The 11,189-nt window shown below is 41.1% G+C and overlaps 1 protein-coding gene across 1 annotated transcript in view; it reads left to right on the top strand.

The window, feature by feature from the left end:
* LOC117940867 (NLR family CARD domain-containing protein 3-like) overlaps positions 1–7,927 on the top strand; it is a 10,781-nt gene extending 2,854 nt beyond the window's left edge. The window contains exons 5-11 of the mRNA XM_034865990.1: positions 2–604; positions 1,426–1,602; positions 2,813–2,986; positions 5,099–5,272; positions 6,408–6,581; positions 7,159–7,332; positions 7,628–7,927. Of these exons, the coding sequence (XP_034721881.1) occupies positions 2–604; positions 1,426–1,602; positions 2,813–2,986; positions 5,099–5,272; positions 6,408–6,581; positions 7,159–7,332; position 7,628 (1,477 nt within the window). The 3' untranslated portion in view covers positions 7,629–7,927. The remainder of the gene's footprint in view (position 1; positions 605–1,425; positions 1,603–2,812; positions 2,987–5,098; positions 5,273–6,407; positions 6,582–7,158; positions 7,333–7,627) is intronic.
* Positions 7,928–11,189: the final 3,262 nt, after the last annotated feature.

Here is an 11,189-nt window from a genome sequence, read left to right as displayed (position 1 = left end):
TTCTGGCTGCAGTCTACCTGTTCCACTGTTACACCAACAGGAACACACAGGTACTCAAGGACTTCCTGGGACCAGACTTCAAGCACAGGGACTCAAACTCAAAATCTTTATTCAAGAAGATTTTTAAGTCTTTTCAGAAAACATCCCTAGATGTCTTCCTGAAGAGATCCATGGAGAAATCCCTAAGGAGTAAAAATGGACACCTGGACCTGTTTGTCCGCTTCCTTCATGGCCTCTCTCTGGAGTCCAACCAGAGACTCTTAAGAGGCCTGCTGGGTCAGACAGACAACAGTCCAGAAATCATCCAGAGAGCCATCAACAACCTGAAGGAGATGAAGAAGACAAATACCTCTCCTGACCGAAGCATCAACATCTTCCACTGTCTGACGGAGATAAAGGACCACTCAGTCCATCAGGAGATCCAAGAGTTCCTGAAGTCAGAGAAGAAATCAAAGTACCTCTCTGTGATCCACTGCTCAGCTCTGGCCTACAAGCTGCAGATGTCAGAGGAGGTTCTGGATGAGTTGGACCTGAAGAAGTACAACACATCATTGGAGGGAAAACTGAGACTGATTCCAGCTGTGAGGAACTGCAGAAAGGCTCGGTAAATCCAGATCATCAACACAATAAATCAATGTACAGCTGTAGACATCAGTATTAGAGTAAAGATACACACTTTACACACATTGATATTATAAATCATGCTTGAGGTTGTACAGCTCTTTAATATCAGTAACAGTTTATTTATTTATGTATTCATGTATTTGACAGGGACAATGCTCAGCTCAGCAGTAACATTATTAGCTATAAGGTCATTTTCAGCCGTAGTTTCTGGGCAGGAAATTCATAAGGGAAATCTAAAAAAGAGTAAGAGGGCTGATACTACGATGATCCCTAACGACCTCAGGACAAGATTAGGACTTAGTCATGTCAGACATTTAACAAGCTAACACACACAAACACACACACACAGGCATACATACATACTCACACACATGCAGACTCACCCGCGCACACAAATAGACACACACAAAGTCACTCACTGACTCAATCGCACACAGACACACACCATGTTTCTCTCTTTACTTTCTTCAGTTTTTATACAAAAAGTCTTATTTGTGTATTTTAATTTGTTCTGACCTAAATTATACAGTTTACATTTTAAGAGTCAGAGAGAGGAAATTAAAGACACAAAAGTACATGTTTCCTGTAATAAATCTATCTTTTAAATATATGTGGAAATAAAGCAACACATGATAACATTGATATAAGAACTGCCCTGCACATAGAACTAACAACTCAGTTCAAACAATCCTCATTTTAGGGGAAAGGTCATTGATTAGAACAAAGTAATGTTGAGCTGCATCAACACATCTGATTGGATAATAAATGGATTGTTATCTTCTTCATTTATTCTTTATTCAGATTTTGGAGATGCAGTTTGTCAGAGATCAGTTGTGCTGCTCTGGTCTCAGCTCTGAAGTCCAACCCCTCCCATCTGAGAGACCTGGACCTGAGCTACAACAAAGACCTGAAGGATTCAGGAGTGGAGCAGCTGTGTGCTGGACTGGAGAGTCTAGACTGTAGACTGGAGACTCTGAGGTTAGTTCATGTATTTTATTGTTGTCCAGTGTAATTTATCAAATTTAAATCCATAACAGAAGTTTTACATTTCAATCAACTCCCTTGTTTTCACACACACACACACACACACACACACACACACACACACACACACACTCACACCCCCCCATTCCAGCTGCGAGGGTGGAGCCGGTATCCAGATGTTGCAGGTTAACCACCGCTGTTGATTATTGGGTACAAAAAGCACTCAGGATATGTATATCATTTTTTAAAATGTCTCCAAATAGCGTTAAAAGTTAGTTTTTTTTCGTTTTTGGTATTCACGGGTTTTCAAAGTCAATTCATCGATGACATCACACTGGGGAGTTAAGTCTCAGCCTGGCACTAGAATTACGGCGACTGACTGATATGAGGAAGAGGAGGAAGAGGAGTAAAAGGCCAGCAGCTGAATAATTACCAACCTGCCAGACGGGAGAGGGCAAATGAGGAATTGTCAAGATTTTGGGGAAGTCTCCTTCATTTATCTCCCTAACACTAACCCTAACCCCTCAAGGGTTTACCAGTGGCAAAGATAACGCAAGCTGTTATGTTTTCTCCCTAATGTGACGTCATGCAATGCATTATGGGGGACAAAATAAAACACTGTAAATAGTGCCTACTTTTCGTGTTATAGTGTGTTTTTCGATATCCTACATAATCAAATAAAATGGATAACAGTTCAAATATTTATTACCAACAAGCAAATAGCACAAATTAAACCTGCAACATGGGCTTTGAATTAGGATTTGTGTATTTATATTTGGTCATTTTCAATAGTTCTCGGCAATTAGATTTTATTAAGAGGAAAAATGTGTAATTAAACATTAACTTTGTATAAAAACAAGGAGAGATGATTTCTACCAGGTTTTAACACAATTACTATTTTCTGCCTTTAGCCTCGTTCCTAAATTACACATTTTACATTTTAAGAGTTAGAGAGATGCAACTAAAGTCATAAAATACATTTTTTCATGTATTAAATCTATCTTTTAAATATATGTGGAAATAAAGCAACACATGATAACATTAATATCAGAACTGCCATGCACATAGAACTAACAACTCATTTTAAACAATCCTCATTTCAGGGGAAAGGTCATTGATTAGGACAAAGTAATGTTGAGCTACATCAACACATCTGATTTGATAATAAATGGATTGTTATCTTCTTCATTTATTCTTTATTCAGATTGATGGAGTGCAGTTTGTCAAAGATCAGCTGTGCTGCTCTGGCCTCAGCTCTGAAGTCCAACCCCTCCCATCTGAGAGAGCTGCACCTGAGCTACAACAAGCTGAAGGATTCCGGAGTGGAGCAGCTGTGTGCTGGACTGGAGAGTCCAGACTGTAGACTGGAGACTCTGAGGTCAGTTCATGGATTTTATTGTTTTCCAGTGTGATGGTTGTGGCGGAATAAGGACCCAAAAGCAGAGATGAGGGAGGCAGGTGGGAGCAGTTTAACACAAATTGATTCCACAAATGTCCAAGGAGAACACAAGGAGCAAAAATGAAAAAGCCAAATCCAAAAAACAAAACCCCCAAAAATCCAAAAAGGTAGCAGGGAAAAAGTCAACACAAAAACAGGAACAAAGGCAGGAAAAACAGTTGGGGATACACAGATCACGGGAATAGAAACCAACACTGAAAACTCTGTTAGGTATACAAACAGCCCAGCACAGGGATACCGGAAAAAAACAATCTGACAAGAGACAAGGGAGGCACAGACATTAATTACACAAGGTAATGAGGTAACAAGGCAATGAGGTAATGAAGTAACGAAAGGGAACGTGACAAGAGAGCAGGGAAGCAGGTGGAAAACATCAGATAATCACAAGAGCGGGAAGACACAGGAAGAAAAACTAAAGACAGGACGAGACAAAAACCAAACTTCAAAATAAAACAGGAAACCAAACATACAGACACTCAGGGGAACACAAGACAGAACCAACAACCCAAGACCAGGGAGAAAAAACAGACAGGATAAAAAAGGAGGAAATGAACCAAAAGAAAAAACCCAAACCACAACAGAACCTCCCCACCCCCCCACCAGGACAGATCACAGATGTCAAAAAATAAGAAACAAAAAACAAAGGGCGGAGGACACTGAGGAGAGAGGGAACTGGGGACCGGAGGCACAGGGAGACAAGCGAACAACAACACTTGGGAACAAAGACACACTGCCACTAGCGACTGAGGCACTGAGGGCCTAGGAGAACTGGGATACTAGGGCACAGGGGAACTAGGACAAGGGAACTAGTGGCACAAGGGACTGGAGACAGAAATAGAGAGGGAAAGAGGGGACGAGCGAGAGAGGGAATGAGAGGGCAAGCGAGAGAAGGGACGAACGAGAAAGGGGACGAGAGAGGAGACAAGAGAGGACATGAGAGGACGAGCGCGAGAGGGAACAAGAGAATGAGCGAAATAGGGAACATGAAAGCAAGCAAGATGAGGGACAAGAGGGCAAGCAAGAAGAGGAAACGAGAGAGGGGACGGAAGGAGGAGACAAGAGAGGGGACAAGAGAGGAAAGGAAATGAGAGGGCAAGCAAGAGGAAGAACGAGAGGGCGAACAAGAGAAGAGATGAGAAAAGGGATGAAAGGGCAGGAGGGTGGGCATGATAGAAGGGCACCAGGAAAGGGCATGAGAGAAGGAAACGAGGAAAGGGCACAAGGAAACTAGAGAGGGATCTGAGACAGGGAATGGTAGGGCGCACGAGAGGGCGCACAACAGAGCGCACCAGAGAGAGCACCAGAGGGGGCATGAGAGGGGGCACGAGAGGAAGGACCAAAAGGGGAACGAGAGGGCGCACGAGGGGGGAATGAGAGAGCACACAAGAAAGGGCATGAAAGACCGCATGAGAAGGGGCATGTGAGAGCACGCAAGAGAGCCCACCAGAAGGTGCAGGAGAGGGCGCACAAAATAGGGAACCAGGAACAAACGGCAAGTGTGCTTGGACCCAGTCGGACGGAAAGGGCTTAAAAACAGACGGGGAGGAGGGGAAAGACTTAGAGACAGACCGGACAGGCTTAAACGGGACTGACACTGGAGTAGGGAGGAAGACAAGTACGTAAACGATGACAGGGACTGAGACAAAAACAGGGATACAAAAAGGCACGGGGGCGGGCACGGAGACAGGTACAAAAACGGGCACAGTGACGGGAACAGAAACGGCCCCGGGGAAACTGTGGGGGAGGTTAACCTTGGGAACTAGGAATAGGGGACCCTAGGAACTGGGACCCGGGAACCCCAAGGAATTGGGGCCGGGGGGACCTCGAGGGGAATCCCGGGAACCAGGACCAGAGGGATCCCAGGAAGCACAGCCCAGGGAAACAAGGTAATTTGGACCAGGGGAACTAACAACTCATTTTAAACAATACTCATTTTAGAGGAAAGGTCATTGATTAGGACAAAGTAATTTTGAGCTACATCTGATTGGATAATAAATGGATTGTTATCTTCTTCATATATTCTTTATTCAGATTAGAGAGATGCAGTCTGTCAGAGATCAGCTGTGCTGCTCTGGCCTCAGCTCTGAAGTCCAACCCCTCCCACCTGAGAGACCTGGATCTGAGCTACAACAACCTGAAGGATTTAGGAGTGAAGCAGCTGTGTGCTGGACTGGAGAGTCCAGACTGTAGACTGGAGACTCTGAGGTGTACACTCAGCACACACACACACACACACTCGCATACTCGCATACATACACAAACACACACACACACACACACACACACACTCTTCAGTCTCTTCAGTCTGATCTGTCTCCAACAAGGTGAAACCTCAACATGTGTCTGATGCTTCCTCACAAAATGATGTCACTTTGGGTCCTGACGGTAAACAGGATCAGAAATGATGCACTGCAGACATGTTTGGACGGGGAGGTAATAGATTACATTTCAGATGAAGAGAAGCTGCATCTCTCTTTGCTCAGTGCACATCTGATCCAGTGATGAAGATGATGAGGATGAAGCAGAGCTCTCAGTCAGTCAGCTGTGTGCTGATGAAGATGACAGTGGTGATGAGGATAGCCTCAGTCTGTGGTTTGAAATGAGAGCAGCAGAAGTGCTGTCCATGTTTCGCTCTTTACTTTCTTCACTTTCTATTATAGAAAGTCTTATTTTTGTTTTCAAATTGTCACTTTCTTTAGTTCTGACCTAAATTACACAGTTTACATTTTAAGAGTCAGAGAGATAAAATTAAAGACACAAAAGTACATTGTTTCATGTAATAAATCATTCAAAAATGTATTTAGAAAGAAAGCAAAACATAACATTAATATCAGAACTTCAACAGAACTAACTAAAGGTCCCTGTTTCTATCTTTACTGAGATTATTTCATTAAGATTTGTGTATTTACATTTGGCCATTTTCAATTTTTCTCACCAATTAGTTTTTAAGTAAGAGGAACAATGTGTAATTAAACATTAACTTTGTATAAAAACAAGGAGAGATGATTTCTACCAGGTTTTAACACAATTACTATTTTCTACCTGTAGCCTCGTTCTTAAATTACACATTTTACATTTTAAGAGTTAGAGATGCAACTTAAGTCATAAAATACATTGGTTTCACGTAATAAATCTATCTTTTAAATATATGTGGAAATAAAGCAACACATAATAACATTAATGTCAGACCTGCCCTGCACATAGAACTAAGAACTCAGTTTAAACAATCCTCATTTTAGGGGAAAGGTCATTGATTAGGACAAAGTAATGTTGAGCTACATCAACACATCTGATTGGATAATAAATGGATTGTTATCTTCTTCATTTATTCTTTATTCAGATTGAGGAACTGCAGTTTGTCAGAGATCAGCTGTGCTGCTCTGGTCTCAGCTCTGAAGTCCAACCCCTCCCATCTGAGAGACCTGGACCTCAGCGGCAACAACCTGGAGGATTCAGGAGTGGAGCAGCTGTGTGCTGGACTGGAGAGTCCAGACTGTAGACTGGAGACTCTGAGGTCAGTTCATGTATTTTACTGTTGTCCAGTGTAATTTATTTATCAAATCATAAAAGAAGTTTTACATTTCTATCAGTTCCCCTGTTTTCTGTGTTTGTCTGAGTACAAATCAACACAACTCTTTGTCAGTTTTCAGTGTGTGAGTCTGAGCAGTTTGTTCACACACACACTCACACACACACAAAAGAACACACAGATACACACACACACACACTCACTCACAGACACACAAACCCTCTTACAACCACACTTACTGACACACAAAAACACACAATTACACACACTCTCACTCACTCACTAATTCAGACTCACTTGCACACACACACACGTTGAATAAGCACAGAGAGAAGCATGTCCTAGACAGTTACACAGTTAACAAATAAAGTCACAACAAGTATCTTTGTTGTAAAATATAAATTGTTTAATCTGCACTGCTCATAGAAATAGAAAACTAATGTAAACAATCCTCATTTTAGGGGAAAGTTAATTGATTAGGACAAAGTAATGTTGAGCTACATCAACACATCTGATTGGATAATAAATGGATTGTTATCTTCTTCATTTATTCTTTATCCAGATTGTGGTGCTGCGGTTTGTCAGAGATCAGCTGTGCTGCTCTGGCCTCAGCTCTGAAGTCCAACCCCTCCCATCTGAGAGAGCTGGACCTAAGGAACAACAACCTGAAGGATTCAGACATGAAGCAGCTGTGTGATCTGAAGCAGAGTTCAGACTGTAGACTGGAGACTCTGTGGTCAGTGTTGGAGTGGATGGTTTCATTAGTATCAAACTAAACACATTTAGTATTTTAAATGTTCCTTTATTTCTATTAACTGCAAAACAACAGATGTGTCCTCTTATCAAAAGTTAGGTTAGTTAACATGAGAGCTAAAAGGAAGCAGGCTTCTCTACACAGCCGCTCCACTTGGTGTCTGAACAGGACTGAAGTCTCTGCTGCTCTTTATACTGGATGTGCTGCTTCACTGACTGACAGCTGATGGAGGGAGTCTCTGGAAACACTCATGTATCTCTTCTCTTCTCTTCTTCAGATGATGGTCTCAGTCAAGGGATCAGTAGGAGGATGTGTTGCAGGATCCGCTGAGTCCTGATGATCCAGAGAGGTTGAAGCAGCAGCATCACCTCTAACTGGGCCGTGGTACTGGGAGGTAGAGCCGAGAGACTCTGGCCGCTTCACAATCCCAACAATGGAAAGACCAGACTAGTGGTTTTGGGGAGAACCTTCTTGTTAGTCTCTCTCCATGAACCCTGTTGACAGTTTGAGACGATGCCTTCTTGCTGGTATTGTGTAATAACCCAACGCAGAGGCCGCCTGCAGAGCTCCAAAATAACAGCTTCATCTTTTTGACCCGGGAGGACGACTCAAGGGTTAAAACTTCTCATGTTAACTTGTAATAAAGGTTACAAGAACAAAGCTGGATCAGACTCACACTGTGAACAGGAAGTGGATTAAAGCAGCAACGTCACACTCCCCTTCACTAAGAGACATTTAGAGCTTCCTGGTGTTTTTAAAGGAACCGCATCCAAACTGGGAACTACATCCTCAGAAGGAAAAGCAATGCTGATTTGGAGGAGTGATTAGCGCAACACCTGAAAAGCATCGTTGTTACCCTTGGTTACTACCTGAAGTGAGTCTCATACTCAGATTTAAACGGTTTACGGCATAACGTGTCATACAGAAATTAGTGAAATCCTTAAAATATTAAAGTTTACTCATTACAAACAATAACAGCAGATGGAAATCATTTGAGAAACATAGCTATCTATGGTTGATTGATGCTAACGTTAGCTCAAAACACCATTCAACTGACAGCCTTTGTTGTGTTTGATGCTAACTTGTAGCTAAGCTAGCAGAGAACTAACTTCCTTATGTAGATCCATTTTTACTGTGTTGACATTACAGAAGACTCTGGTTAGCATCTTGTAGGCTACTTGTTGCCTATCTGCTCTTGACTCCCATCTGCTCCTCACCACGGGGCTTCTCAGGTGCTGCGAGCAAATCACTCCACCCAAGTAGCTGAAGTAGCAGTGGTTTGCCTTTCTGAGAATATAGTTCCCAGTTTTTATGAAGGTAGAAGATGGCTGTGTCTCATGTGACCTTGTTATTTGTACACGCTGTTACTATAAACATATCACCATGTAAATAGGAAGATGTTGGTGTTATTGTGTCTCTTATTGGGAGCAGTAGGCTGGATGGGGGAGCAGAGGCTCTCTTGTCCACTATATACTATCTTTGATCACATTAGACTAGTTGCACTTGGCGGATTGTTCTCTTTTCCGACTCTAAACTCTTTGCTCTCGCTGTGGCCCATATATAATGAGTGCCTTCATTCCGTAAACAAAGGGAAGTGAAGGCACACATTAGATCTAGAGAAGCCTCGGAGCACGGAGCTAGCAGCAGAAATGAGCAAAACCTGATAAATTATGGACATCGAGGGGATTTTTCTAATTTAACATTTATGTTACAGCAATTTGTAGTAATGTATCAGTGTATTAACATGTGTTTGTGTATCAGTGTATTAACATGTGTTTGTGTATCAGTGTATTAACATGTGTTTATGTATCAGTGTATTAACATGTGTTTGTGTATCAGTGTATTAACATGTGTTTGTGTATCAGTGTATTAACATGTGTTTGTGTATCAGTGTATTAACATGTGTTTGTGTATCAGTGTATTAACATGTGTTTGTGTATCAGTGTATTAACATGTGTTTGTGTATCAGTGTATTAACATGTGTTTGTGTATCAGTGTATTAACATGTGTTTGTGTATCAGTGTATTAACATGTGTTTGTGTATCAGTGTATTAACATGTGTGTTTCTGTGTATCAGTGTATTAACATGTGTTTGTGTATCAGTGTATTAACATGTGTGTTTCTGTGTATCAGTGTATTAACAGCTGTGTTTCTGTGTATTTTAACAGTAATTGTCCATAGAACGTGATCCACAGCTGGATTTTAGATGTTTTGGGAGATTAAAGATTTTTTTTGTCAACGTTTGTCACTTTTAATCAAGTATTTGTACATTTTCTTAAAGTTTTTAGTTTTTTTTATCACACTTCTTTCAACGATTTCAGAAGATTACTATGTTACAAATGTTTGTCAATTTTAATGATGTTATAACTTTTATTTTTGTATTCTGACTGTTTTTACCTCTTTTTAAATGTGAATTTATTTTAGTTTTTTTGTGTTTTAAAATTGCCCCGATGCTCATAATGTTTGATATAAATAGAGAGAGAGAGAGAGAGAGAGAGAGAGAGAGAGAATGTTTCATAGATTTCAAAAAGGCATTCGACTCTATTTGGCACAACGGTCTATTCTACACAGTTATTGAATCTGTTGTAGGAGGCAAAACATATGACATCATCTATATTTACCAACTGGTCTCTATGCTGTCGGAGTCCCTCTCTATTCAAAAGACTATATTGGTTTATCTGCCCCCCCCCCCCCCCCTACACACACACACACACTGAATACACACACACACTTCTTCGTCTATAGTGTGTTATATTCTGTTAGTCCAGTATATATATCTATATATCTATATTATTCTTACTACAAGTATAATTTGATGTTACTTACATTCAGCCATACCTTCTGCTCACTGGCTGCTGTTTACTTGTTGTGTGTTTACTTGTGTATTTGTTTGTTTTTGCTCTTATTGTAGAAAATGCTGCTGCTGTAATAAATTCAAATGAATTATTTATTTATGTACATTTTCCTGCTGTGGGATGAATAAAGTCTAATCTAATCTAATGTTTCTGCTGCTACATTACACATATCTGTACATGTAGTTCAGACAGTATAGTCATAGTTATTCTGGTCTTATAAAACTTTCAAGATTCAAGATTATTTTTATTATCATTCCAAAAACACTTTGGGAAGTGCAGTGTAGGAGGAAATGACGTCGCATCGGACCATAAAACAGACACATAGGAACCCATCAGCAGCTAAAACTGCAATTATAAATAATGTTAAAATACAACATATAAAAAAGATGGCTAGCATTTTAAAAATATGAGAAATATTTAGATACACATATATGCATGTGCAGATCGCACACATACCCATATATATACATCATATACATCTGGTCTCAGTTCTCAGAGAGGTTTGAGTGATATGTAAACTGAAGCGGGTCAAAGGATGGGGGCCAGATGGAGGTCCCGGGCCAAGTGTTAAAGCAGAACAACTCCCCCAGGTCCTCTAGACATGTTAACACCCTGACATCCTGCTACTAAACCTCAGACATCACCCTGGACCAAAGAAATCCTCCAGAACCTGTTTAAAGGACCGGACCCAACAGCATTAACCCCTCGAATAAGGAAGTGTTTTAAAAGACTTTGTCAAGGAAAACACATTCCTCCTTCTGCTTGTCTGTAATTAAAGATCACGTTGTACTTTGTACTCTGCACAATGACGAAAATGTTGAATCTCATCCAAAAACACACACTAACAAAAACACACAGAGAGACACACACACACACACACACACACACACACACACACACACCCTGCAGAGGAGCTCACCTGGTTTCCAGTAAATGAAGGGGGGAGGAGCAGATGAGGAGGAGGAGAAGAGGAAGAGGTGAGCC

This window comes from Etheostoma cragini, unplaced genomic scaffold (assembly GCF_013103735.1).
Source record: "Etheostoma cragini isolate CJK2018 unplaced genomic scaffold, CSU_Ecrag_1.0 ScbMSFa_3539, whole genome shotgun sequence".
In the NCBI taxonomy this organism is placed as follows: Eukaryota; Metazoa; Chordata; class Actinopteri; order Perciformes; family Percidae; genus Etheostoma; species Etheostoma cragini.
The sequence above is the reverse complement of the archived record's forward strand: the minus strand, read 5'-3'. Positions and strand labels throughout refer to the sequence as shown.